This window comes from Aspergillus nidulans, chromosome V (assembly GCF_000011425.1).
Source record: "Aspergillus nidulans FGSC A4 chromosome V".
Taxonomy (NCBI): Eukaryota; Fungi; Ascomycota; class Eurotiomycetes; order Eurotiales; family Aspergillaceae; genus Aspergillus; species Aspergillus nidulans.
In genome coordinates this window covers 1,791,633-1,819,590 of record NC_066261.1, presented here as the reverse complement: position 1 = coordinate 1,819,590, position 27,958 = coordinate 1,791,633, and the positions used below count along the sequence as shown (strand labels likewise).

General features: G+C 50.5%; 9 protein-coding genes across 9 annotated transcripts, besides 1 other annotated feature; 3 read left to right on the top strand and 6 right to left on the bottom strand.

The window, feature by feature from the left end:
- Positions 1 to 27,958: part of a sequence feature (contig 1.98 826..565485(-1)) that runs on past both edges of the window.
- On the top strand, positions 271 to 2,215 carry ANIA_05655 (bifunctional metallophosphatase/5'-nucleotidase; the record flags this gene model as incomplete). The annotated part of the gene is made up of 7 exons (XM_050612277.1): positions 271 to 324; positions 436 to 592; positions 643 to 823; positions 872 to 1,099; positions 1,192 to 1,300; positions 1,399 to 1,672; positions 1,722 to 2,215. The coding sequence occupies 7 exons, from the start codon at positions 271 to 273 to the stop codon at positions 2,213 to 2,215; spliced, it is 1,497 nt and encodes a 498-aa protein (XP_050468218.1).
- Positions 3,206 to 4,979, top strand: ANIA_05656 (MFS transporter; the record flags this gene model as incomplete). Its single annotated transcript, XM_658168.1, has 2 exons — positions 3,206 to 4,615; positions 4,683 to 4,979. The coding sequence occupies 2 exons, from the start codon at positions 3,206 to 3,208 to the stop codon at positions 4,977 to 4,979; spliced, it is 1,707 nt and encodes a 568-aa protein (XP_663260.1).
- Positions 5,243 to 6,607, bottom strand: ANIA_05657 (uncharacterized protein; the record flags this gene model as incomplete). The annotated part of the gene is made up of 3 exons (XM_658169.2): positions 5,243 to 5,971; positions 6,017 to 6,335; positions 6,393 to 6,607. The coding sequence occupies 3 exons, from the start codon at positions 6,605 to 6,607 to the stop codon at positions 5,243 to 5,245; spliced, it is 1,263 nt and encodes a 420-aa protein (XP_663261.2).
- ANIA_05658 (gamma-glutamyltransferase family protein) lies at positions 7,356 to 9,317 on the top strand (the record flags this gene model as incomplete). The annotated part of the gene is made up of 4 exons (XM_658170.1): positions 7,356 to 7,520; positions 7,573 to 7,591; positions 7,637 to 7,986; positions 8,031 to 9,317. The coding sequence occupies 4 exons, from the start codon at positions 7,356 to 7,358 to the stop codon at positions 9,315 to 9,317; spliced, it is 1,821 nt and encodes a 606-aa protein (XP_663262.1).
- ANIA_05659 (C2H2-type zinc finger protein) lies at positions 10,477 to 11,572 on the bottom strand (the record flags this gene model as incomplete). Its single annotated transcript, XM_658171.1, has 4 exons — positions 10,477 to 10,614; positions 10,667 to 11,213; positions 11,263 to 11,370; positions 11,421 to 11,572. 4 exons carry the CDS (start codon positions 11,570 to 11,572, stop codon positions 10,477 to 10,479), a joined length of 945 nt encoding a protein of 314 aa, XP_663263.1.
- ANIA_11488 (uncharacterized protein) lies at positions 14,188 to 14,828 on the bottom strand (the record flags this gene model as incomplete). The annotated part of the gene is made up of 5 exons (XM_050612276.1): positions 14,188 to 14,258; positions 14,340 to 14,412; positions 14,503 to 14,529; positions 14,561 to 14,637; positions 14,792 to 14,828. The coding sequence occupies 5 exons, from the start codon at positions 14,826 to 14,828 to the stop codon at positions 14,188 to 14,190; spliced, it is 285 nt and encodes a 94-aa protein (XP_050468217.1).
- On the bottom strand, positions 21,330 to 23,284 carry ANIA_05660 (protein wscA). The gene is made up of 2 exons (XM_658172.2): positions 22,396 to 23,284; positions 21,330 to 22,343 (listed from the first exon to the last, which is right to left on the bottom strand). Exons 1-2 carry the CDS (start codon positions 22,700 to 22,702, stop codon positions 21,808 to 21,810), a joined length of 843 nt encoding a protein of 280 aa, XP_663264.1. The 5' UTR covers positions 22,703 to 23,284; the 3' UTR covers positions 21,330 to 21,807.
- Positions 25,066 to 26,461, bottom strand: ANIA_10701 (CDP-diacylglycerol-serine O-phosphatidyltransferase). Its single transcript, XM_050612275.1, has 5 exons — positions 26,206 to 26,461; positions 26,110 to 26,147; positions 26,040 to 26,051; positions 25,803 to 25,984; positions 25,066 to 25,749 (listed from the first exon to the last, which is right to left on the bottom strand). The coding sequence occupies exons 1-5, from the start codon at positions 26,298 to 26,300 to the stop codon at positions 25,381 to 25,383; spliced, it is 696 nt and encodes a 231-aa protein (XP_050468216.1). The 5' UTR covers positions 26,301 to 26,461; the 3' UTR covers positions 25,066 to 25,380.
- On the bottom strand, positions 26,748 to 27,828 carry ANIA_10712 (H/ACA ribonucleoprotein complex subunit GAR1/NAF1). The gene is made up of 6 exons (XM_050612274.1): positions 27,734 to 27,828; positions 27,615 to 27,665; positions 27,457 to 27,557; positions 27,255 to 27,400; positions 27,171 to 27,199; positions 26,748 to 27,112 (listed from the first exon to the last, which is right to left on the bottom strand). The coding sequence occupies exons 1-6, from the start codon at positions 27,798 to 27,800 to the stop codon at positions 26,913 to 26,915; spliced, it is 594 nt and encodes a 197-aa protein (XP_050468215.1). The 5' UTR covers positions 27,801 to 27,828; the 3' UTR covers positions 26,748 to 26,912.

The following is a 27,958-nucleotide window of genomic DNA, read 5'->3' as shown; positions in this document are numbered from 1 at the left end:
TGTTGACTTAGGTTTGGGACTAGAAGGAAGATACGCAGACCTACTTGAGAATAGCAGCGGAGCGCGGGTCGCGCCGAGAAGAGTCACTGCGTCCTGCATCTCGTATTCTTCCAGAAGTCTAGATCTTCTACACTTTATAACTGATAACTTAACTTTCATATGTAAACACAACCCCACAGGGAGACTTTTCTTTTTGACTGCTGACAAAATATCTGCTCTCGACGCAAAGCTTTTCATATCAATACTTACCGTCGCCTTTGACTAGGGAATATGACGGTTGAAATGCGAATCGACGAGGTTCAGTTCGTCCACTTCAATGATGTAGTAAGTTTGCTCTACTCAGGTAGTGCCAAAGATTGGCGTTATATCTAAATATGATCGTGTCAGTACCACATCCCCTCTGCGACCCTACTTGCAAGGTTCCTGAACTTGCAGCGCGAATTCGCAGTCTCCAACCCCGCCTCCCAAACCCTGACACTTTTCAGCGGCGACGCGTTCTCGCCTTCTCTTGAGGCAAGCGTGCTGAAAGGGGCGCAGGTGTGTCCGTTTTTAAACCTCGTAGGGGTTGATATTGGGTGTTATGGGAACCATGGTTGGCTGCACGTAATCGTGTTGTCTTATGCCAGTCACTGACAATAACAGACTTCGACTTTGGCGATGCTAGGCTGATAGAGCTGTCGAGCCAGCTAAAATTTCCGTGGTTACTATCGAACGCTTACCATCTCCAAAAAAACCAAAGACGAACGCTTGGCTCCGCACGGGAATATATTGTTCGTAACCTGGAAAATGGTCTCAAGGTTGGATTTATCGGACTTGCAGGAACGTACGTATGAGCGACGACTGCGTTCTTGAGCCCAGCTGATTAGGCTAGTGACTGGCCATCAAACTGTGAACTGCTACCACCTTGCGAGTTCGAACCGCCGGTGCAAGCGGCTCGCCGTTTAGCGCGCCATCTTCGAGTGCAAGAACGCTGCGACCTAGTCGTCGCACTAACGCATATGCGCGTGCCAGAGGATATGGCCGTAGCCAATGCGACCGTCAGCGGCGACAGCAGGATCGACTTGCTGCTCGGCGGCCATGATCACGACGTATTAAGGAGGTTTGCAGGTGACACGGATTTTACTGCAGGAAACGTCGAGCAGGGACGCAAAGTCACCGAGGTGGAAGTAGATGGAAGAGTCCCTGATGCAGAGGGAAGTATAAGGCTCGTAAAAAGCGGGACCGACTGGAGAGGCTTGTCGCTGGTACGGTTGATTGTGCAACGAGCCGAGAATGGAACCGTAGTAGCATCAACAGTGAAGTGTGAGTACCGCATATTGCCCAGACTTCAGCCTTCACACGGCTGACGGGAAAGTGCGCCAATACACCGATATCCAAGTCGCAGTTGCAACACCACAGCCACCAACGCATGTTGTCGAAACTCTGCAGGCCATTCACGATCAAGTCGGAAAGCTGGTTCAAAGACCGCTCCTGCACGCAGCTACCCCAATAGATGGACGCAATGCCATGATCCGCAGCCAAGAGACTAACATGGGAAATATGCTGGCCGATGCCGTTCGAGCATTCTATGACGCAGACATTGGATTCTTTAACAGCGGCGCAGTTAGAAGTGACTGCATCTTGGGCGCAGCCGACCCGGACGGAGAGCCCCTGCTAGTCAGAGATATCATCAGTAAGCCAATTCTTGCTTGCAACCGACAAGCACTGACAAGAATCGCAAGATATCTGTCCGTTCGGAAATTCCGTTCTCGTTAAGAAGATGCCCGGCTCGATCATCCGGCTTGCACTCGAGAATTCTGTCTCCGACATGCATACTGACGGCCGATTTTTGCAAGTGTCAGGATTGCGAGTTGTGGCGAGCTGGCACCAACCTGAATGGTCTCGAGTTGTAGACGTCTTTTTTCAGAGGTCTGATGGTAGCCTCGAGCCGCTGGACCCGGATCGCACATATACCGTCGCGATGCCGTCATTCATAGCGCGCGGGTATGACGGATTCTCTTGGTTCGCGCAACTGGAGACCCTCGTAGGTGAAGAGGCAGCCGTAACAGATGCTGGCCTGCTCCTTGCCATTTTCGGGCATGAACAGTCATCCGATGGTGACATGCATGCTATAGGTATCGAGCGAGCCCGAGCGGTGACCATAGTCGGTCAGAATCCGACCGACTCTTTGCCTATCGTGAAACCTGTTGTAGAGGATAGAATCAAATTCGTATAGAGTCGTCTAGCGTGCCAAATAGATCTCGATTGCTGCCAGAGAAGTCTCAGAGAGTGTTGATGCCTTGACCTCGTTGACATATAGCCTGCGAGATTATGATCTCAGTACCTTTGTCCTTGACGTCTGGTGTTGCACATACCACTGATAATTGTCCAGATTCCGAGTGCAGCAGTGCAACTATGTGAGGTCATCCTGGACCTGGGGTTAAGCCGGTGGATGCCTTGAGACCCATCTAAAAATCTTGTCTATCGCAGTGGAGCACTGCTGCACTGGAGACCGTCCTGTTTGTTGACAGCAGCCGAGGCCTGGTTATTTGGTTATCGACGTCCTCCAACTTGCCAACCGCCTGCGGATCGTTGAGGATTCGAGGACCATTCGCAACACTATCCTGGAAATGAGCCTGCGAAGAATGAGCATGCCAGTGACGCAAGATCTCGCCAGATTGAGTTGAAGATTGACAAACAAACAGAGAGACGATCGCCGGATAATTATCCAGAAACATGATGCTCGACCTCGGCTACCACCAAGTGGACCGCCGGCTTATCTGGGTCTATGACCCAACTGCAACGATTCCGACTGGAGGATCGGTTGGAACGGCATCGCAAGAGAAACTCAGCTCTCTGGAGTTTTCGAGGGACCTCAAAGGCAGAAACGCGGATTGGACGAGAATTCAAGAAGACAAAGGAGAGGAAAGTAGGGAGGTTGAAGGGAAGAAAGACCCGCAGATCGGTGGAGTTGGACTTCACTGCGGTACCTCGACTGCACTCGAGCCTCTGGAAATTGTTTCTCTTTTTTCTCCTCCTTGCTGTCTATTGATTATTATTACTTTTGTTGTGAACGCTCTTCTGGGTACCCTGTATTAACGACCCTGCAGCACTCATGGACATCTTCTCGGCGTGTTTTCTATAACGACGCAGCCAGCAGCCTGAACTCACGAACCTCTACAATTGGAATATCGCAACCAAACAGACGTCCGTTATAACCTTCAAAATGCAGGAGAAGAGTGTTGTACGAACTCAGAGCCCGGAACGGTCCTATGAGGCCCAGGATTCTACGCCGATCTCGAACTACCAGGATGATCTGCACTCCCTCTCCTCATCGCAGAACTCAGAACACTCAGAACCAGAACACGCAACAACGCCAGGCAGAGATGCGGAGGACCAAGTTCCAGCGAAATCCGCGCTGGACTCGGAATCAGAAGAAGCCATGAAGGTAGTCCCGCGGCTCTCGCGCCGCGGCCTCTTTGGCCAAATCACCCTGCTGGAGGAGATCGAAAACCCAAAGTGCTACCCGCGCAGTAAGAAATGGTTCATCACCTTTGTCGTCGCAGTTGCGGGCTCTGTCGCGCCAATGGGGAGTTCGATCTTCTTTCCTGCGCTTTCACAAGTAGCAGACGAGCTCAACGCTACGACAACAGTCACGAATCTGACAATCTCGCTGTACATGCTGAGCATGTCTATTTTCCCGCTGTGGTGGTCGTCATTCAGTGAACGGCTTGGAAGGCGGACGATTTACATAGCCTCATTCGCGCTCTTCGTCGTGTTTAATGTCCTCTGTGCAGTTTCGAGCTCAATTGCTATGCTTATTGTCATGAGATTGCTTAGTGGTGGTGCTTCGGCGTCTGTTCAGGCTGTTGGTGCAGGCACAATTGCTGATATATGGGATACGCGGGAGCGAGGGCGCGCTATGGGGATATTCTATTTGGGACCTCTGTGCGGGCCATTGATTGCACCTATCGTGGGAGGAGCACTGGCGCAGCGGTGGCACTGGCGAAGCACAATGTGGTTCTTTAGCGCGTATGGCGGTGTCGTCGTCGTTCTCATTCTTCTTGGTCTTCCAGAGACGCTGTCCGGTGCGAACCAGAAACCACTTATGCCACCTGCTGATCCCGCCTCGACAACAGAAGAGCCACTTTCCCGCCGCGCCTCCCGCGTCTCCTCCGTACAGACCCAAGTCTTTGGTACGACAGCCCGTTGGCTCAAGCTCATCAAAATAATCTTCCTCGATCCTCTCAAGATCATCCTATATCTGCGATATCTCCCCGTGCTGCTCACAGTTTACTACGCTGCCATAACCTTCGGCTCACTGTATGTGTTGAACGTCAGCATTGAGAATAGTTTTGGTAAAGAACCCTACAACTTCGATACGTTGATCGTAGGCCTCCTCTACATTCCGAATTCCCTGGGGTATGTGGTGTCGAGTATATTCGGCGGGCGCTGGATCGACAAGATCATGGTGCGTGAGGCAAAGAAGGCGAATAGGTATGATGAAAAAGGGAACCTGATCTTCAGACCCGAAGATCGCATGCGGGAGAATGCATGGCTGGGTGCGCTACTCTACCCAGCTGGACTCATCTGGTATGGGTGGACGGTTGATAAAGGGGTTTTTTGGCTTGCGCCGGTACGTCCGTGTCTTATTTCACTCTCATCCTTCCGCCTAACCCTAACTAACAACGACGCCTCTGCAGATGATAGCAAACTTTTTCTTTGGCATTGGCTCAATGCTAATTTTTAGCATGGTAACAACCATGCTGACGGAATTCATGCCAAAGAAATCCTCCGAGGGCGTTGCGCTAAATAACTTCACACGCAATATCTTCAGCTGCGTCGGTTCGTTTGTGACTGCACCCATCATCGGCGCCATCGGGAACGGCTGGCTATTTACAATCATCGGGCTCGTGGCATTCGCGAGTAGCGGCGTTATTGTTGTCATGAGGGTTTTTGGGCCAAGGTGGAAGGAGGGAATGGATCGGTTGATGCAATAATGTCGCATCTGCAAGAAAGCTAAACATATATGCCGTGCGGGGTGGATTTACGTAGTTGAGTTGTAGTATAGACTATAGACTGATGATACCCGAATGCAATGGTTTCCTTTTTATTATGATGGACTGGCACGATTTTCAGTTTTTGATATTGCTCAAAGAATATGCAGCGGACTATATGTTGCTTTCTAGATAAACAATCATATTCTAAAGCTAGAGAAGGTAGATATTTATCAGAAAATATAGTTTTCCGAAATCCGACGTGGCTACACTTGCACATAAGACACCTCATGCTTAGCAGGAATAACCCTCCAACACCAACCGCACCAACTTCGATGCGCCCCTTCTTCCTCACGAGTGAGATAATCCCCTGTTTCCCGCTCGTCCTCATACTCCGGCACACAAGCACCTACCATAACGCGCTTCTTCGCCCTCTGTTTAACCCGCCCTCCAATGCCGATGATCTCTTGCCGTAGATACCCCGGCTCTTTCTCACCAGGGTCCTCCCATCTTTCGCCCGGGTGGTCATGAGAGCTATTGTCCTGGGCAAATCGATGTCCGAAATGGTAACCGTACTCGGGAGGGCTGTGTGACATGGACTCGTCTGCCTCACACTCTACTTCCAGTTCAATTTCCTGTGCTGCGAGGCAGCTCTCGCCACGCCCGCATTTGACCCCTTGGCAGCCTTCGCCAATTCCTGTTCCTAAGCCCCCAAGGTACGTGCTGTACCGCGTGCGCCACGTCCAAACTCGGCGGTAGGTGGTATCGTTCCTGCGTAGCTTTTGACCGCACTGGTTACACAACCAAAGCACATCATGGCAGGTACATGTATCCCTCAGGAAAACAGAAGATTTTGGGGTATCGGATGTTGAAGGTATAGGAGCGTGCAGAGATGAGGTGACAAGGCTGTTCAGTGGCGCTTTACGACAGGTCGTGCACAGTCGGCGAATGCGGTTCTTCAGGGTCGCACTGTTTGGGGGTTTGGCCGTACAGTTCTGTAAATTAGCAGACTATACTTCAGCAAGAGCAGTCCAACATACTCGACAAACAATCTTCGAGCATCCTCGACACTCGGCAACCATGTCGCGAGCACATTTCGCGATTTTACCGCTCGTGAGCTGTCCAGAATTCAGAGCACCCCGGCTCAGCAGTCGGATCACCGACTTGACACTGTCAGGAATGGCGGTGCCGCTGTGCAGCATTTCAGAAAGAGTCTCAATGTATTCATTCTCGCAACGTAGTGTCTGTTTGGCGAGCTGATGCCGGTAGGGAGCCAAGTTTGCATAGAACTGACGACACGTTCCTGAAAGGGCATACAGCGTATTCAAGTCAACTGCGCGAGCAATCTCCTTGGCTATCCTGGGCTGTGTTAGCTGATCAACCAGGCACATAAGCGGTTCGATTCAGCAATCATACGGATAGCAGCCTAGAGCTACTGAGAAAGCATCCCGGACAGAATGCTGCTCAGAAGTTGGAGCTTCCGATGGAGCTTCAGCAGATTTCTCGGGTTCGAAGCCGACGCTCAGCTTCGAGAAGGCTGGCTTCCCGGGTTCAATGTATGGTTGAAATGCATCCGGGCCTTTCGGCACATGGTTGCCGAGATCATGGTCATAGTCAACAAACACCACCATTTTGAGAGTAAAATAGTTCAAAGATAGACAAGCATAGAGCCCTGATCATGAGCCAGGCTGTTCCATAGCTTTATAATGAGTTCAGTATGTATACTTCGTGGGATGATGCGGTTGTGAAGCTTCCAGGTCCAGGTCCAGCTCCGTCTTCGGCGTAGGTGGAGCTGTCGTTCGTCTCGGGCGATCACAAAGCCGTTGAGGATTCTTTCCTCAGCTTGATGGGTTCGACGTGCGTGACCGATATCGCCAATTAAAGCTGTTTCACTCTTGCGAAGCCGGATCAGTTAACTCTCAAACTTGAGAGCTCGAGATGAGGAGTTGAGAGGACAAGCTTTAAGACCAGAGCGTCATAGGCAGGTGCCCAACCGCGTGATCCGACGCTTACCGGATCAGGAAGGTACTTCAACCCCTCACCACGTGACCGTTATCCATATGGTTATCGCGGGGTTACGGAGGGCCGCAGTGATAGTTGGACTTTAAGCTCGATGAACGTGGTATTCATGATAGGAGAGGGTTGATGTGACATTAAACACTAGGTACGTGGTACTAACAATGGAGAAGAAGAGTATACATCTCAACGTACCTATTTCGGCGTCAAAACTACGGCAACTTATGCCCCCCACGATCTACCGAGAAGTTGGGGTAATAGCCGGAGCTTGGGTCGCTCATAAAAACGCTGATAAAACGCTTCTTTCCCCTGCTGATACATTCTTCCCTAGATCACCACATTCTCTACTCAACCTCAATCAGGATGCCACTCAACTCGAAGGCCGTTTACTCCAGACAAAACCCCGACTTTGCACCCTTCGCAAGTCGGAGGAGTACAGTACACAGCACAAAAGGCATTGTCACATGTACTCAACCTCTCGCGGCTGCAGCAGGACAGAAGATCCTGAGTCAGGGTGGAAATGCTGCAGTATGTTGCCCTCTAGACCTTTCATAGTACATTTGATAGCTAATGAACGCAGGATGCAGCGGTTGCAGTTGGTATGCATACCTAATGTAGCGTAAGCTCGTAGCTAACGAGTGCAGCCGCGGCCCTGAACGTTACGGAGCCCTCATCCACAGGAATCGGCGGAGACATGTTCTGCCTCTATTATGACGCGGCGACCAAAAAGATCCATTCTCTCAATGGCTCTGGCCGGTACCCCGGCGCCGCAACTCTTGAGAAGATTAGAGCAGACCTGCAAGCTAAGCCGGATGAAGCGGGTGGAATTCCCATGCATAGCCCGCTCGCCGTCACGGTCCCCGGCGCAGCAGCAGGATGGGTAGACACCGTCGAGAAGTTCGGCAGCGGCAAGCTTTCCCTTGAGCAGATTCTCAGTCCGGCCATTGAGCTGGCAGAGGAGGGGTTTGCAGTCTCCGAGCTTGCGTCTTACTTTGTGAGTACAAGGTATTCACTGCTTACGAATACTAACGGACCCAGTGGCACGAAAGCGAGAGCCTCTTGCGCAAAGCGTCTCCCAACTCACATGAGATGCTTAAAGCAGACCCCGAAGCACAAGACGGCTACCGCAGCCCTCTCCCTGGAGAGATTCTCAAGAACCCAACCATGGCGCAGACGTTCCGGTCTCTTGCAGCCAACGGCAAAAAGGGCTTTTACGAGGGCCGCGTCGCGCAGGAGATTGTCAACGTCATCCAGTCTCTCGGCGGGTACATGACACTGGACGACCTCAAAGCGCACGCAGAAACAGGCTCGCAGGAGACTGAAGCCATCTCGCTCAAGTTCAGCGGGCAAAACATAACGGACAAACAAACAGCCGGCACAGACGGCGAAACTAACCAAGGCGTCGAGATCTGGGAGCACCCACCGAACGGTCAGGGGATTGTAGCACTCATGGCGCTGGGCATTCTCCAGGAACTTGAGAAGACCGGCAAAATCCCGTCCTTCACCGAGAAACAACATAACAGCGCCGAGTACCTCCATGCCATCATCGAGTCCTTGCGCATCGCTTTCGCAGACGCCTCCTGGTTCGTCACGGACCCAGACACAACGCCCGTCCCAACAAAAGAACTCCTCTCTCCGTCCTACCTTGCGGAACGCGCCAAGATCTTCAACCCTAGCGCCGCATCCGATATCCTCGACCATGGCAGTCCCGCGCACAACCACTGCGACACAGTGTACTTTGCGGTAACCGACGGCGCCGGCAACGGAATCTCGTTCATCAATTCCAACTACGCAGGGTTCGGATCCGGCATTATCCCCAAGGGATGCGGCTTTACACTGCAAAACCGCGGCGCCAATTTCTCGCTTTCCCCGAATCATCCCAATGTCCTTGCCCCCGGCAAGAGACCCTACCACACCATCATCCCGGCGATGATCACGAACGCGTCCGACGGCTCGCTGCACTCCGTCTACGGCGTCATGGGCGGGTTCATGCAGCCGCAGGGCCACGTCCAGGTCCTTCTCAATATGCTTGCATTTGGATACCACCCGCAGGCGGCCCTGGACGCACCTCGTATCTGCATTGCGGCGGGCAATCCCGAGCTTGGAAAGCAGCTTGATCGGACTGTCTATGTTGAAGAAGGGATCAGCGAGGACGCGGTGGAGGGACTGAGGAAATTGGGACATCAGGTGAAGGTGCTGAAGGGGTGGGAGAGGGGCATGTTTGGTCGGGGACAGATTGTGCGGTGCCACTATGATGGCGGGAAATTGGTGTACAGTGCAGGCAGCGACCTAAGGGGGGATGGGATGGCGGTGCCTATTGTTTGATCTGGGTGAAATCCATGTCCGTCTAGGAGACCTGTTGGTGCGAAGTAGTAGAGAGCTGCGATGGCTAAGTCGTCGATTTGGGGTCCGTTGTTAACATAAGAGGATGTACCTGCAAACCCTGAAACGAGGACCGTTGGATTTGGAAGAAGTGGGAAAACAGTGCAGGAACCAATACAAGCAAGCGACAGCAAGCAACAGCAAGCAACTACAAGCACACAATATAGATGGTAGTCAAACATCCAATCCTATTCTTGTCCGTATTATGAGTAGAGAGACTAAGGATTGATCGATTGCATAAAACGCTGCCCCTTCACCTAGCTGTATGGAAACTCTTCTAAACAGACAAACAAAGATCTTTCTTTTCTAGCACGTGAAGGACATGGACGATACGCGAACATGAAACAACGCGACTCCAAATGAAAAACAAGCAGTAGACCTTAACGCATGATATCCATATGCAGTTAGAAAATAAGAAACCGAGATAGATGAGATGACGGAGATGGGAGAGACGAAAATAAAACTGGGGGTATAGATTGGTTCGTAGAGGAGAGGACGACGAAGTAGCATGATAGGTAGATAGATGGACAGTGGTATAAGTAGTGGATGGTAACACAAGACTCGCGATGAAATTCAAAAAACGATGTGAAAATAGAAGCTCAACGCCTAACCAGTAAATCTTGAAACCCAGGGCCATGATCTCGTTCCGAACCAACGCTCTATGTACTGTAGTGTAGTGTATGATTCAGATGAAGTAGTCAGACAGACAGACAGACGGACGGACAAATGAAATAAGGAAATAAAAATAAATCATTCACAAAAGAAAGTTCGTGATTACAATTCGTTATGGTCAGGGATGCGGCTGTCGGTGTCACTGCCAGGTGCAATGCCGGGCGTTTGCAGCATCTTTTCTTTTTCCGACCTCGTGGTCACCGCACGGATTTTGAGTTCGGGTCGCTGTGCGACAAGGCTGCAGCTTGTGTAACGCAGGATGACTCGAGAACTGAGCGCTGGGATTGGCGGATTTCCAACGATTTCTTTTTATAGAAAGGTCGTTATTGGTCGGCGGTGGATGTATGTTTGTAGATCTTGGATTTGCAATACCATCGACGTGCATGAGGGCGTAAATTGTGAGTAAGATATTGAGGCTGTGGAAAGAAAATCACAGAGCCCACGGGGCTTTGCAGTTGCTGCTTGCTGTTGTTTCGTACGGTAGAGATACTGGTACAGATTGGATGATGTTCTCGTTATAGTTGATATGCTGCGGCATGGGCCATGATTGCGATTGGTATTGTAGAGCCTAAGACAAGTTTAGTTTGATGCTTAAAGAAATCAGGAGCCGTGCCGCTTACGGGATGAATCAGACTGTCCGGAATAGTAGAGATGGGAACCATGCTCGCAGTTGCAGGGGGCCCAGTGTCAGCGCGCTCCCATTGGCAGCCGTCAAGCGTCGCATGCATCGGGCCCGGCGAAGACGTCAGCTCCGAGTCGATGATTGGGTCTGGATACGAGTCGACCAAACCGGGCGATGTCGATGAAACTGACGAGATGGAACCGGAATACGAAGGAACCGAGTACGTTGTGCCGTCTGATGATGGTGACGAGCATGCCTCTGGTGTGGAATAGTACCTGGCAGTATCTTCGACGGACTCTTGGATGCACGGGGGCGAGACCATGTGCTGGTGCTGGTGCTGATCCATGGTACCCCAAATGAGCCCGTCAATTGCCAGGTCGGGCTGGATGACTGAAGACTTGGAAACTGCGCTCTGGGGCTGCGGCATGGAGATGTACGGCGCTGGCGTAGGAGTCACCACGGGGTATCTGGGAATGTAGCCGACGGAAGATCTGCTGGAAGGGTGGTCCCATTGCGCTGAAGCGTCCATCTGAGCTTCGAGTTCACTGTAGAAGCATTAGCACCAGACACTCAAACACGAGCTGGGCAGCATACTGTCGTTCCATATGACGCGCAAGCAGATCAGAGCGGTGGAATGATTTCTTGCAGCCGGTTTGGGTGCACCGGTACAGCGCCTCGGGATTGTGGTTCAGTTCATGTCGCCTACGCAGGGTTAGCACCAAGAACAATAGACCGTAGACGGAAATGCGTACCTCTTGTGCTCGGCACGAGTGAAGACCTTGGCGCATCCTGGATACTCGCAAGCATGGACGCGCTTCCCCTTCTTGGCTTTGCTGATGCGGTGGGTGGTGGGAGTGTAGGTGATGGGGAGAGGAATGTCCGCGGGGGCAGTGGCTCGAGGCATTGTGCACAGCTGTACCAACCGAGAAGCTTACGGTTTACCAGCAGACGGAGGACGGTGTAGGGAGCTTGAGGTTGGAGTTGTTGGTAGACAAGAGAGGCGTGTTGTGAAGAAGAGAGTTGGGTGGAGTGATCGGAAGGATTGAAGGATTGGCGATGGGGTCCAAGATATAGTTTCTGGCCTGTGAAGAAGATCGCATGGACTGACAGGAACAGTCCCAAAAGAAATAGCAGCAAACGTCTAGTCTGTGGAGACGGCACGAGATGAGGAGGAGGGTCAGGGTCAGGGTGGTGGGCTGTGTGAGGACTAGTGTAGATCGATAGAATGAGGTCAGACCTGACTGCCAGTATGGGTATGGGCAAGGGACGCGGATGGAATGGGACTGGGGATGGCAGGATCCTGAAACGGCGGATGGTGGCAGTTCTGACAGTGACTCGAGAGAGATGCAGCGAGATGCAGGAGCCAGGAGTACACGCAGTATAGGGCAGAGTAAGACCAGACCAGGCCGGGCTGGAAGCCGTAGTAGATAATATAGTATCAAATTGAGAAAAGCTGAGATTCATAATCACCATAATACCATAATATAAATACCAACGCGATTTAAAAATAATAGCAATATTCACGATAATAAAAATAATCCATTCTGCATGCGATCGTCACGGTCGACAGACTACAGCCACCAGACACTACCAGAGTGTTTCCAAAGAATCGCAGTAAATTAGCATTTTTCGCCAAATAGCAACAATTCGGCCGGTGCGGCTGAGGCGCAATCAAAGACGGGGAACAGGCGTTGTATGGAGACTTATTTTTAATTTCCTTGGATGCTGCAGGGGTCTGGCATAAACGGCTTTCTGTTGGGTTTTGCCGCCTGCTAATTTGCTGTCTAGTGCATACTTGGGGCCGTAAGCTCTAGCTGTTTTTAGCAGAATTTCTGCATACTCGTGGACCTAACTGGACCTAACTGGACCTAACTGGGCCTAACTGGGACTAACTAGGCCTAGATAGGCCTAGCTGGACCTACCTGGAAGGTCGGCCGCCTCGTGCAGACCACGGGGTCTGCGGGTGCAGAGACTGGCACGTTGGCCTGAGACCACGAGCCTGATCCATGGACGATATCGCATACCGGGCAATTCGTTATTAGCATGGATGGGCCAATGCAAGGGTGGTAAGCTGGGATAATTCCCAGTTCACGAACCCTAGTCGACCATGCGGTTTGTGCTGGAACTGTTGGTTCAGGGACCGCTCTGATTGGTCCTCGTATAGTTTAGTGCGCGCGCTACATACAGAGTAGTGGACTCGATAACTGCCAGGCGGCCAGGCGCATGCACCGGGTTCTTGCCCGCAGACAAACACTGCCTTCGCCATGAGGCTAGGAACAAGTTATTTTTATCACGCGCTCGATAACCCTCGAAGAGGAAAGTGACGGCAGTATGTGCAAAGTCCTCGATTAAAGTCCTCGATTGAGATATTCCGTCTGCATCAGATTGAAAGTCGATGTTCCCGCTGGTCCATGGGAGCAGCCAGCGCAGAGCGATCGCGACGGGTGCGGGTCAGCCTCGTCTTGGCAGGCAGACTCGATCGCTGGCTTCCCGATCAGAAGAGTACTCAGAGTACAGTCAGTAGGACTCAATTGAGTCAATACTGTCAATCCACAACAGCCTCTAGAAGGAGGACTTAGCACTGCTCCTGAGATAAGCACTCTACTTCCTTCCGACGTTCCTGCGTGGCCAGTGGACAGATGTAATTCTGTCAGTTCTGTCAATTCTGCAATTCGTGATTGATACCTAAATGATACCTAAATGATGGCTATCCACTCCCTTTTTGACGTCTGCTCAATGCCAGTTCTGATGCATCAAGTTTGCGGCCATGACAGGCAGCCCTGTGGCCTGGGTGTGGGTCGGCGCCTCAGGCAAGGCTCACTTGTCACCTGCCCTGGGCTGGCTGGGCTCCCTGGCTTTCGCACCGTCTCCTTCTCTGCCTCGCGATGGCTCGATCTCATCGGCGTTTCATCTTCACGCTTCGTCGTATCCCTGCAAACTCATCATTCCGTTGTTTTGCCATCAAGAGTGAATCCCTACATTCCAATGTCAACATCCTTGCATCTCAGTCCCTCGCTTACGCTTACGGGTTTCGGGCTACAACTTGCCAGGTGCAAGCGAGAAACGCAACACTACCAGTACGCTAACACGCTGGCTGCAGCGACCGGGCGGACCACGAGCTTGCCAAAACGGTCTGTGTCGGGATGCTTCCCCTTTCTCTGGGGAAACTTATCCGGAAGCTAACTGTATACCCACCGCTAGGTCGATCCGTAACCATGCCGTTCTCCGCTGACCACGTCTCCAAGTGCCCAGTCCCCGTTCCATTTCTGGCGTCCAGACTCGGGGTTGATCCGCCTAGACTCAAGACTCGACAAGGACGTCCGGCGAATCCCGAACCACGGCTTCACTAACGGACATAAAAACTTAATCTTCCTTTTGAAGATCATTCCTGTTTCATGAAGCTGCTACTCCACAGGGGTTATGTAGCTACGGGCGCTAATTACCGATACCCGAGTACGCAAGGCTTGCCCACGGACGTATGTTACATGTCTCTTACGAATGATTGATTCACTGCGTCATTTAAACATCAAGCAAATCCCTGGTCTTTTGTTTCCCATGCTCCAGGTTGCCCGCGATTGCACTAGCCAAATCTGGTTATATTTAGTCCAGGTAGACCCGTCAAAGGCACCAACATCACAACCCACAACAACGCTTGCCCACAGTGTACTCACCGTCACGTGGCTGAGAATGCGGGTTAATGGCCAACATAGCTAATTCGACTTCGTTCCTGCTGACAAGCTGGATCTCTTGATTTTCAAGCAGGATTTATCATCTGTCTCTGCTTTTTCATGCTGACATGATGTTTAAATGCTCGGCCGTGGGATTACTACATACATTAGCAGCGCCGAGAATGTCCGCTGCCTTTGCAATTCCAGAGTCGAGTTCTACTGACCTTGATCTGACGAAACCCAAACAATCCCAGCAGTTCACGTTCATCAATGTAACACGCCGTAGCCGTGTCGACAATCGCTTTGTTTTGTCTCGAGTCATTATCCTCCTTACTATTACCAGAATACTCACTGTATGTTAAGGGAGGCCGCGTGGAGTATCTGTAATAGTGGCCGTTCTTATGATCAGCCCCCTTCACAACGTGGCCGTGTGACACTTCAAATCTCCCACATACCGTCTGCACACTGCATTGCACCGTGCCGATTTGCCATAATGGGGCCAGACACCAGCCTCTCACTGGTCGTTAGACCATCTTAAATATCGCATGGAACCGGTATTCTCAGACCAAGTCATGCACGTACTAGCTACTTATAGACTAGTGCAAACCAACAATCGGTTTCGATCGCAATTGGCCCGTTCATCTCAAATCAGGGATCATCCTTCCGTTCCTTAATCAGAACGGTGCATGGTCGGGATTCGCCCTCCGTCGTTCGTCCATACGAGTAGTAAGACTCGTCCTGCAGAAAATAGACGATGCAGAGTTATTCTTATCTACGTGCCAAGGCGTGCTGCGTTAAACACACATCATGCACATGCCACCTGGCAATCATGTAATCCCCCCTTGTTATTTGCGATTCGAAGCATTTCGAACGTAGGTTACAACGTGGCCAGAGGCTTGGCGGGCATTCCACGTTCAGCAGCAATTCCTAATTTCTGTGATCGTTCCAGGGATATGGGCAGCTAGCCGTAGACTGGATCGGCGGACCGCGAAATCAGCAAAATAATAGTGCTCAGCTGCTGTATGTTAAGACAGGACCATACGACCTTTGATGGAGTCACTGGCAAGTCCAGAACACTGTGATGGAGCCGTATGGAGCGTGCTCTTAACGCTAAGGCTAATGACCCGATTCGACAGCCGTCTTGATAATTATATTGGCCGACCAGTGAGAAAAGTTATTTCTATCCATCGGACGGTGTCACCAGGACAGAGCCCTCTTGCTCTCGGTACGACCGCGGGAGGAACCTCAACTACGCATTTGAATTTCGTTTGCAGCAACCGCCCACTGGCCGAAGCTCTCACGGCCACGTTGCGATAATAATAGAATGAGCCGCTCGCTCGTTGCGGCATGCAAGGGTCGCAAAACCTGAAACACGTCTGGGCTCACATGGAGAACCATGCCGCGCTGCGCCCTGCAGTCAAGCTTCAAACGAAACCCGAATCTGCCTTGCCTGAGCTTTCCCCCCAGAGCCCCAACTTCAGGGCTGTGCTGCCTGTGTCAGGCACAGCCCATCGCGTGCTCTAACCTGGGGATTCCATAATTCAACAGTTTCAACGACACTTTGATTATACTTCATGCAGAGTACCCTCCTTCCCCGTTATTACCTTCGCTTCCATCACCCGTTCTGTGTTTTGATTGGTGGTAGCGGAAATTATTCCGCTCACACAGAAACCAACCATTCTCATACTTCGAGTACACTTGGACAATTAGACGAGTAGATGCCTCCGATTCCGTGGTGATTACAGAGCACTCACCCTGACTCCTGAGTTTTTGGAGCTTCTGGCCCTCACACTGCTCCCGCTGGCTCTCCACCCTCAGCCTGGACCTTCACTGACGGAGGTCAGCCGTTCGACGAGCTGCAACTGTCTTTCGGTTAGACTGCATGGCAAGTTTGCATTTGAAGGCTGGATAGTGGCCTGTCCGATAATGCAAAGCCACTGCCGTTCTTGCTGGGCCGCACTACTGACCGCGCTAAGCAGCCACTGCCAGACCTATACACCAACACCCGAAGTCAAAATGCTTCGGCTCTAGAAGTCAGCGCAACAACGCGGTAATCGTCCAAGCTCAGTTTGAGCTCAGACCGGTGATCCAACTACTTCGTTAAGGGGTGCCCTTGAGCGTATGACCTGTGCCAGTAGTAACCGGATAGCGGAACAACAGCAAAGCCCGATTCGGGGATTGGAGCACCAAGTTGAAAATCCCAGAGATCGACATTTGTCTTGATAGTGAATCGAGGTCGGGCCATGCGGGACCCGAGCACCCGGTCAGTGACAATAAGGTTAGCTTGAACTATGCTTCGCCAGTTCGCAGCATCGCGCCGACAGCGGCCGACATCCCCGTAAAACTTGCAGAGCGGCCAGTCTCGTCGTTCGACAAATCAGGAGGCATTGCACACCGTAACCGAAGACGATATTATCGAAACCCATTCCGCGTGCTCTTGTTCCTTCTCCTTTCGTCCTCCGGGTTTTCTTCATGTTTAAAGTGGCTAGCCGGGCTACGTTACCTCAACGTTCCTAGCTCTTTGCCCTTTGGAAGACGGGTCGTCCCACCGCCGCCGGTAGTCTCTTATCCACTTTCGAGCAACCCCTTTGGATCCAGCCCTGAACCGCAGACTTAGAGCCCACCCCGAAGGGGTAGGTCACAAAAGACATAACTTCGCTTAACCCCTTCATCTCTCGCTTGTCTGTTCGAGCTCCAGATCATTGTGGGTCAAAGGCACAGAGTTTGGGAAACCCCAGCGCCTTATCGTATCCGTTCCCAGTTCCAGCTAACGAATCAGCGCCTCCACCGTTGCGGTCAGGCTGAATTCTTCATGGTGCAATCGGAAGTTTCTGCCGCTTTGCGCGGAATAATGAGTAACCTACTCCTGAGACCTGGAGGCTAGTGGCTGCTTCTGGTCATCTCAACGATGTATCATGCTACGAGCTTCAGCGTTCTACTACTGCTACTACTGCGACTGCGACTAAGGTGTCCCAAGTTCTCGCTGCACTAATCCCGGACATCCTGCTGGCGGAGATTGACATCGCGGTCAGTCAAACGCAGCACCTTTACTATGACATACTCCCCATGTTGTTGGTCCTGGTATGCATGATTTCTTTCCGTAGCTGATCGGACCTCAGTCACCGCATGCGCTCAATATGTTGGGTCGTTGCTTCAATAAGATTACCTACGAAGCTCATGATGTGGATACCGCACTCCCGGTTCTTCGCCGTCGGCGGAACCAACCGCTGGCTGAGATGTCGAAGGATTCAAACCCTTGTCAATCTATAGAGCGGCTAGCTATGCATGGTACCTGCTCAGGAAGGCCGCTAATCATAACACGCTCATTGAGCCATCGCCATCTGGTACAGGGGATAGCGATTAGCATATTAATCCAACACGTGGTCTTCGCCAATAATTCTCCACCGTCTGCAGCTGCAGTTGGTACTTTCCTCGAGCATCTCGAATAGTTTAACCATATTGCTCATTTATTAACAATAATTAACCCCGCCTTACCTCCATGGTATACACCGACCATGAAGGATGCTCCAAATGCACGACGCTCTTGCCACCGACTATTTCCCGCCGTTGTCAAGGATCTCCATGAAATGGCTTGGATAACATTCTCGTTGGTAACCAGCGTCAAAAGCACCAATCCCACAGGGGTGGCGATCCTTGCTGCCTAGACTTCGCTCCTACTCTGCACCGAGCTTACTCCAAAGTAGCATCCAGGCGATCCTTCAAGATATGGGCATCCACGCTATCAGTCTCAGCTTATGGTGCAGAGAGCCTGGCTTGAATTCATCTATATACCGTCCAATAGGATTATCTAACTTAACCAACAGTAAAACAACAAAATCAACAGATTTACTTGCTGTGACGTATGTCTGTTGGCCTTGCTTATTCTCATCGACCAACATACCTCCACTCGTGGAAAAGGTCCATTCTCAACCCATGAAGACATCATATCCTGCACTTGGAGGAGGTAGAGCATATCGAATCCGAAAGCGCATACGGACTTGCCAAGGAGTACGTCGTTTGGTTTAGCTCCAAACAACCCGATGTCGTCCACGTTTGTACTTCCTCACTGTTTGTTCGATGAAGTCAGCGGCGTGGGCAAGACCATATCTGCTATGGGCTCGTTTCATCTTTTTTTTAGTTACAGTGTGGCCTGGTTAAGTCCCGCACAGTCGCATCTCACAAGGGCACGTTGTTGTGGCCAAGTCTTTCCTTGGCCGTACTCCAGAGACATTATTGTTGTCTGTACTCTGCATGCGTCATTTACGGCATGAGGCGGCCCCTGGATCAGCTTGATCGATGTCCTTCTTTTGTCCCAAGATGGCTTATTGCTACTAATGATTACCCCTTTAGCTGGCTCAATACTGCGGACGAGATTTCACACAATACTTTCAGAAGGCGAACCTTTTGACCTGCGAGATGATCAAGCTCCACAAGAACAGACTCCATCGACCGGGAGCCCTCAGCGGACTTCTTTTACTCGTCCATAACCGTCCGAAGGCGAGAAATACGACATATACACTAGTTATCCGTGCCATGAAAACAAACGTCTAGGCCATAGCAAGCTTTCTCATATTTTTAGGCCTCCAGGCGGTCTACACGAGCATGCAATATAGTTTTTCGATTATGCACTTGATGCTATATGGGAGGTAAGCTGGGCGTTGGCTGTGTATATGTGAGAGGTATGTTGGTGCCCTTCTCATGCGCAGATTGACCCATTGCGGTTCTATGGACTTTTGACCTCGAGTACAAAGACCGATCCTGAGGTATGTCGTCCTTACCTACCTACCTATTCTGCTCTCCACCTGTATATTGCACTGGTGCAATCTGCTCCTGTCTAACGGGTATTTGCTGACTTCTCAGCACTATAGCTCCCGGCGGCGATGTACTCCACAGAAAGCTACTTTGCGTTTGCCTCGCGTATTCATTGTCTTCAACTCCGACAAATAGCAATATAAGCCTACCGAGTACCGTCTTAAAGCCATTTCCCTTCGCACCTACTCTACATCATCCTCCAAGCCCCGAGTCGTTCATCCACTATCCATATCCCGAGACTCTCTACCATAACCGCATTTGATAATCCAACCGGTACCTAATCGCTGTCATCACAATCTCAATCACCATTTGCACCCCGTTTAAACACATTGAAGAGCTACTCTACCTCCACTATTGAATTATGGCTTAAAGACCTTTCCAGAAGCTGGACTCTGAGTGGATAGCAAGGCATTCAATGCCTTGGACTCATACATACTACTATCAGTCAGGCCCGTAATCATTGGCCTCTTAAGGTCAGTAAATACGCGCATAGGGGATGAGGTTCTCTACGTAGGACGTGAAATATGCGAAGCCGCTCCACTTATACCCAACTGACACCTTACCTGTGTGCCTTAACCCCTGGCTAAATATGTTGCATTATTTATCACCTCGCCTACCCATTTGGTCTGTCTTAAGATCTACGATATGATATATGCATGAACCTGTACTTTGTGCAGAGCTCCCCGTTTCCCGTATACCACGATTGCAGGGATATCGGGGTGATCTTTGTCCACTTTATTCGTGTATACTAGGCTTTATCGTCTCCCAAGTAACTAGGTCTCACCCATCCATATCTCATGCTTTCCCTGAGAACAACATCCGACGTTTCCCTAACTCCCTTCTCTTAAAACAGCCTGTCCAACGACAGCTCTCTGATTATCAAAGGATAAAAAAAAATCATCGAAAGGAACTGATTGGTGAAGCTTGCTTCTACAGATTTCTTATATATCAACTAACTGCTTTAAAAATAATAACTATATTAGATTACAGATGGCAGCCACATCTAGACTGGGCGTATATACATACTTGTTCACCTAAATCTTCAAGCATGACTGAATCAGACGTTAAATCATATCTACCTTCGCTGGCTAGGCTCTTAGTCTTGGATGTAGCCTGGAAAGAAATCGGACACCCCTAGCTTTCACACATACCTGTCAAAAGCCCAATACTACGTTTAATGGCGAGGCGGGCTTCGAGGGAAAAATGTGACCCTATCGGGATACCACCAGGGTAACTAGCAATAGAAAGTACCTATCACCTATGTAAGTAGCTAGCGGCCTTCTGCCAGACCCTAACTGCACCACAGATCCACTTGAAATATCATACAAGGCAGATCAAGTCCTGACCGTGTAAGTATGATTCTCGCTCTTACTGTTCTTGGGGCCGGGCTATCCAGTCAGCTAGCTGAATATATTCATGCGTTATAACTAATGTACACGGAAAAGCCGTTATAAGAGATCTTTTGCGGAGCGAAGCCTAATTTGATAAGGTAGGTAGTTAGGAGTCGCATATCTAGTTACTTTATCTCATGCAACATAGCTTATTCTATGCATTGTGCTTAGAATAGCCGTGATCCTAGCAAGCCTTTAATGTTCATGTGAGGATATAGGGTCGCTGTTGTCCGATGCTTGCAATACTGGGTTACTGGGTTGGGATCGCGGCCTGCAGGGTCATGACACTCATATTCGTCCCTTACTCGCCCAAATAAGTAGGTAATATGGAAATATTTATATGGTAATATCCTCCCTACATTAGCACCCATCTCGCTTGCGGTCACCTCTTAAAGCAGTAACCCATTCTGGGCTCATTATACCATCCACATTTGATAATGGAGTCAAAATACAAAAAAACCTGACAAAAACATACAACAGCTGGGATTCGCATGTGGTCACCCACCATACTACTAACCAGCCGGCGTGTGGCTTAAGTACGGCTGAGCGGACGGGAAGCCCTGTTTTCCACACCCTATGGTCGTATGTATTAGCTCTTTCTTAGCTGAGGACTATGGACTGTGTAATTATTCGTGATATGTAGACTGGAGGGGTTTCATTCACTATCACACTTCACCATGAGTAAGACGAATGTGTACGCTTTCAATGTTTTGTTGACGAAGACTAGGGACGTGCCTAGTATGCGTCTGATTGTAGTTGAGTGGGTGGGAAGAGAAAGGGGAGACGCTTAGGACATGCACACGGAGGATACGATTCACTATATGCCGCGTGCCAATTGAACGAAGCGCATCCCTGTTGGGAGCCAGGCGTGCAGACTGCATGCTTGCACGACATGATTGAGAACCAAAAAGGACATGAGAAAAAATGTGGTTCTCAATTCAAGAACATACAGGTAACAGAATAAATACGAAATATTTTGAATTAGAATAAAAAGGTCAACCAGCCCAAACGCCTTCATACCAAAATCTCATCCGCGATCCGCGGTAAAGTTGCTCTGTCAATCTAGCGTTGAGTCTAGCGAGGAATTCCAAGGCACCCTAAACTCGTGGAAGACGACCAATGGGCGGAGCTTGAAACTATGGGGCGGATTCGATAGCTTATCCGAGAAGGCGATATTGTCCGCTAAGACAGGTTGAGTTCGTGAATGTAAATCCGGAGGTGCAAACCGAATATCATGAGGTGCAAATACTGGGTAGTAGACACAACGGTTAGTGCCGGTCAGGATTCGTGACTTGCAAGACCCGGCGAGAGAAATCTCGGTCATCATCGATGCTACCGTTGCTCTGGCGCCTGTGGGCCATAAAGTCACCATCAAACCGATGGTCAGACATGGAGTCTTGCGACATGGGTTTGCCGAATTGTTCAACGTTGCTCATTTCGCGCATCCGCTGATCAGCTGGGTGGCGCTTCTTGAAGCGCCAGAGGAAGAAGCCAGCACCTATCAGAGCAGCCAGACCCACAACACCAATGACCACACCCGCAGCGATGGCAGCAGTATTAGGTCCGTCCTTCTTACTTGAGTCGTTGTCTGCCGACGCCGTGCTGGTGGCCATTTCCTGTTGTCCATTAGCACTCGAGGTGGTCACAACGGCACCATTCGCGTTTGTCGTTGTAGAATCACCGCTAGTTGTAGAAGTGCTGCTGCTGTTCGAAGAGGACGTGGTCGAAGAGGAACTGTCCGAATAGTATGGAACGTTGTCCTTATAGCCGGTGAGATAAACCGAGTATGCATCCGATCCACCACCTGAGACAAATTAGCTGCTGTTGTTGATCACTGTAGTCAGAGAAGGTCTTACACATGACGATAGGCCAGGCAGCACATGGCTTGTTGCATGAATCATCATCTTCCTTGCTCGATTTGGCGGGGATCTCATCGCCACAGAGACAGTGGTTTGCATTGTACAAACCAAAGACGGCCTTGTTCTTTCCATAACAGAGGTTCATGCAGTATCCGTTACTCTGGTAGGTGTAGCTACCCTGGTCCTCCAGGGGCTTCGAGCTGGAGAAGCAGCCAATATATGTTTGTTCCTGAGCGGCAGCCGGTGAGCTACTGGCGAGGAGGGCGGCAGTCGCGAAGACTGTGGATAGCGTGAACGACCTCATTTTTGGACGTCCAAACTGGTCGAAAGGGAGCGAGTAGCGAGGTGCAACTGGTTGCAATTGATTACTGTTAGACGAAAGATGGGACGGCCGGCGTAACCCTATCAATCGTTCAAGTGAGATTGGTAGCGAGAAAAAAGATCGAGATAGCGAGAGAAATGAGTTGGAGTTTCTTGGTGAAGATTTCGTGGGAGTCCGGAGTGATTGGTTTCTGGAGAACCGGTCTCTGGCGGGGATTTAGTGTGTTTCAGTATCCCTTGGAGTCGATGCCCATTAACGGTCGCTGAGAATCAGCCACAGAGACGTGATAATCAGTCTAGTCGGAATGGATCACGAGATGTATGCCGATAGGTTTGTTAGATTTGGCCGTCAGTCGACAGGGACCAAGGTAAAAGGTAAAAGCAACAAGTATCCTCCTTAGGGCGACCGAATGTAGCGATCCCTGGATCAAAACAAATCAGGGGTCAAGGGGACGAAACGAGAGACTGAAAACAGGCAGCGCGACAGAAGCCGGGCAGAAACCAGACAGGACGGTATGAGAAACGAGTGTGTCCTTGGGATTGATGAATATCAGCCCTAGGATGCGAGAATCGATGAAAGGAGAGAAGAGAGCGACTGGTTGAAATGATCGAAATGGAGTGACGGAGCACAGTTGCAGCCCGTGATCGTGTCCCTGCCTGACTAATCGTACTATCGTTCCGCGTCGAGTACCCGTTCGTCCAATCAGAGCTCCGGATAATTTAGGGATCGTTGTGACCTTTCTCTTTTGGGATGTGGCCCGTTTATTCGTAAATGGGGAGCTAATCCAGATAAGAAATAGCGCGACCCTGACAAGCGTCGTTTGATGAAATGAAATGAAAGGAGGGGACCTTGTCTCGCCGCGACTCCTCCGTACCTTCACTAATAACTACGGTGACAAGGGACCCTTCCTCTTTGATACTATTACCCGAAAGGCCATTTTTCGGTTATCCTGTGCTAACAACAGCAAAAAGGTGCCGAGGTTACAAAGAGTTACGTGGTCTCAGATTTGGCGAAAACCACAACGCCATGTCTTAATGCTGTCCAAAGCGCCACTTATGCAAGAGACAAGTTCCAGCACGAAGAGGCGATGATCATGGGAACTGTGTCGCTGAACTCTTCAATCCTCAGTTTGCCTTTTAATCCTGATGTGCATCGTAGACCAATAACAAGGAGATGATGTGCGCTTGACCCAGTCGTTACCAGTTACCACCCAGTCATAGAGCGCAGTTTGAATGAAAGGACCATCTTCTGAACGCCGATCGCTTGACTATCGCAGCACCCACGGAACTCCAGAAATCTTCAGGGTCAAGTTAAGAATCTAAGAAACTTTCCAGCGAGACAAACCAAGCAGAAACATTTTAACCTTTCGCCTCGAAGTATCTTTCAGGTAGCAATAATGATGAAACTCTGGGGTTCGTACTCAGAGGAAGCTCGTTACTGACTCGCAAGAGACCCATGGGTCTGTTTCACTGGGGCGGCTATCTCCGACCGGCGCCATGGAAAAGCCAGGTACAGAGAATCACGTGAAATCAGTAGCGATGAGCTCATCCTGTGGCACCCTCGAACGATCGACTTCCTCACCCTCATTTGCATTCAATTTTGCCGTTTACCAGCACTGCCAATGGTAATGCACCTAAGCTGGGTCTGTGATCTAACTTTAAGGCTCGCTCGCACCGTTCTACGGGGCTGACTTATCGCTCGTCCTTGGTTCTCCCAAAGCTGGACAGAATAAATTAAGTCCTGCAAAGCAAACACTCTGAGACAGCTAACCGGCCCTTGCAAAGGCTTGAGAATCACCGCTCCTGGCAGCCTTGGCAATAGAGATTCGGGTGTAACAGTAACGATCAACATCCGATGGTGCACAGCTCTGAGTCTCGGTAGTTTCAGAATTTGCAGTGTGAGGAATGCTCGCAAGTCTGGAGTCAGTGGGATGTTTCCATTCTCATACCATTTCTGCCAAAAGCTTAGGAGCTGGTGAGGGTAAGCGAACTGCCTTTTAGCAGAGCTACATCTGAGTAAAAAAAGGGATATGATACCAAACCGATCCAAGATCTGACGGAGTGTCCGAATCCAACCGAAACAACACCCAGCTTTGTGGTGTTGACCTCGGTGATGTTCTGCGCCACGGTAGGAACCGAGTGCCGCACAGGTACTTACAGAGCTTGAACTAAATCACTTTTCCTTTTCTCCCCTGCTGCATTGCATGGGGCTATCAGGTTTAGGAAGGCTAATAGCCAGTGGTTATATGTTGCAACCCTTTGAAGTGAGGTGGTAATATTCCCGAAAACAGCGCCGAAGGTCTTTCCATATTTTAAGAGCCTACGTTGAGCTTCAGGGAAAGTTTGATAAGATCAAGTGGAGATGAGCAGAAGAGCAATATCTATATACCCAATGGAAGCCAGACAGGCCATTATCGGTACCTAGGTATAATAATGCTTTTCGGGTTAATAATACACATGCACAACGCAAGAGTAACCGCCTATCCCAAAGGAATCTGCAAATCATGCCATTCGTCGCCGGCCACGTTTACCTAGCTCCAAGAAATGCCTCGTAATCCTTTTGTTGCCCTCCTTCCCTCCCGTATATAGGCGTGGCTCATGATACATCTCTTTTCTAAGGAAAGCGTTTCGCGGACGGAACTCGTCATGTGCTTATGCTATTCATGGCTTCGGAATATGCAGGGTCTTGCTGACCATGAGGCACCCGTGGAGAACAAAGAGCAGAACAATCGGGTGGAACTCCAGCGTGGTGCCCTGCGCAGCAACGCCAAGCGGAATGTCTTCCAAGATCCATTCTTGCGACACCCAGTAGGCCATAACCGCAACTATGCTTAGTGTGGTGGGGATAGGCGTGCCCTCGAAGTACTTCGACTTGCCTGTCTTGTCTTTCGGGAGGACAGCAGCGGTGACATTAAAGCGGGCGAGGCGCGTTAAGCCGCAGAGGACGAAGAACGTGAGAAATAGGTGGTCGAGCGGGGTTCGAATTCCAAGCGCAAATGCAGCGGCGGCCGGAGCCATGCCGAAGGAAATCTAGATGCCGTCGATTAGCCGTGGTAACTACCAACGAAAGTATTATGCCTTACCAGGTCCGCGAGAGAATCCAGTTCTTGCCCCATGAGAGACGACTTCTTCCTCCACCTCGCGATCCTGCCGTCCATGAAATCGAAGAAGAGCCCGAATGGCATAAATCCAAGAGCCGCCCAGATAGCGCCATAGTCATGGGGGTCACCGAGGCAGTAGCGAAGGGACGAAAAGACAGACATTACTGTTTTACGGGTTAGTAGCCGTTCACACGAATCTCAACAAGGAAGTCGACGTGCCTCCGCAGAACCCTAGAATAAGGTTAGTGAGCTATCACTCCACGGAAAATAAACTGGAACGGTTTCTTACCATTAAGCTCGGTGACAAGATCTGCTAGATGCAGTGCCCTGTATAAGAATCGGAGTGAGCATGTGCCCGCCGTCAGTCAAAAAAGCTAAAGCCTACCTAACCATACTGAAGTGACCAGTATCTGAGGACAAGAGCATCTTTTGCTTTTCTTGGCCTAATAAACTCGCTGTCAGTCTGCTGAGCAATGTCATTTATCCAGTCCTCGCATACCTCCATCCGCAGACGCTGAGACACCGCTGTGTGAAGACGAGTTCGCGGGCATGGCTGAAGTCCTTCGAGACATGCTCATACAAGGGAAAGCTAGAAAAGAGGGTTTATAGGGTAAATAGTGGCTAGAAAGTAATATAAATGGGTGATGCTTAGGTAGAAAGCAATACTGGGCTGCAATTGCGGTCCGATGGAGAATGTGTTGACATTTGCACGTGCAGGCTCTCGCTTCTTTCAGGCTCTCAGCAGTCCGACTAGACGTCATCGCTGCGCCACACTCAGCCACGTCTACCAGCAAGCAGGTTCTAAGCTTCTCTGTTCGAGTTGACAAAATAACGCTTCTAGTTCAACATTGGATTATGCTTAAACTGGAGATGGCCTCTGGCCGTTGAGCACGTGTAACTATTGTGGGCTGATTTCGTATACAACGTAGGTCACGGCAACACCGCGGAGAAGATCAGATCATACAAATTTCAAGACTAGATGAAAACCAATTTTTCTCAAATGACCGTGGTCAAAATTATCGACATAATTCCCGTGTTCCCATAACGCCGTAATAAGACAGGACGAGGCAAAGACAGAGAAGCTGTCACGTTTTAACGCCGGAAGCCTCCGCGAGGCCCTCCTCGGCCACCTCCCCTACCGCCAGCACCACCGCGGAATCCGAAGCTTCCACCACGAGGTGCACCACGTCCTCTGGGGGCACCGCCGCGGCCACGGAAACCGCCGCCGCGAGCACCACCACGACCACCACGACCGCCGCCACGAGCTCCGACTGCCTTCTTGGCTTTGGCACCTATTGTCTTGTTAGCAGAGTCCGTAAGAGGGCGATGTTACAGAATGGATATATTTACCGGGTGGAGGCTTGGGCTTGGGAAGGAACCTGATATAGCTGGTCAGCGGGGCTACTACTCTCCCAAGGGCAGAAAGATGCATACTTCTCAATAGGAAGGAGTTTATCACCACCGATATAAACCTTGTCGCCGGGCTTGAAGGACGTCGCGACGATCCCTTCTTGGGGCTTGATGGTGAAGTATACTTGGTTGATAGGGCCCAGAACTTCGTCGATCTTGCCAATGGGTGTCTATAGAAAGCAATCATTAGTCAAATTGTTCCCAGATCATATTGCTCGTCTCGTACCTTGTTCTCCAGGTAGATGGGGGCGTTGAAGTAAGGAATCTTCGGGTTGATTGATTCGCAAACCATCTCGCCTTCACATGCGTGCATGAAAGTGCCCATCTCTAAAATTGTAATTAGCCGGTTGATGCCTCCAAGCCAGTTTCAATGTGAGTAATCACCTAACACCTGGTCTGGCGGTCCAAAAGACTGCTGGAAACCTCCCCGGCCGCCTATCCAAAAAAATTTCATTTAGCTCTGGTCAAACACATATCTGTCTTCAATTGTCACAATTGCTTACCTCCACGACCACCAAAGCCTCCACCGCGACCGGAAAAGCCGCCACGACCGCCTCCGCGAAATGACATCTTGATGTTGGGGTTGTTCTTGTCGACCTGGTGCGGACTGAAGCGGAGAAGTTTTCAAACGGCGGGAGCCTCAAAGGAAAATGTTGCTAGCCGAGTTACTCACCGCCTTCCGGGTAGGTATGATTCACAGATCTGAGTCAACTTTCTAGAGGCTTGAG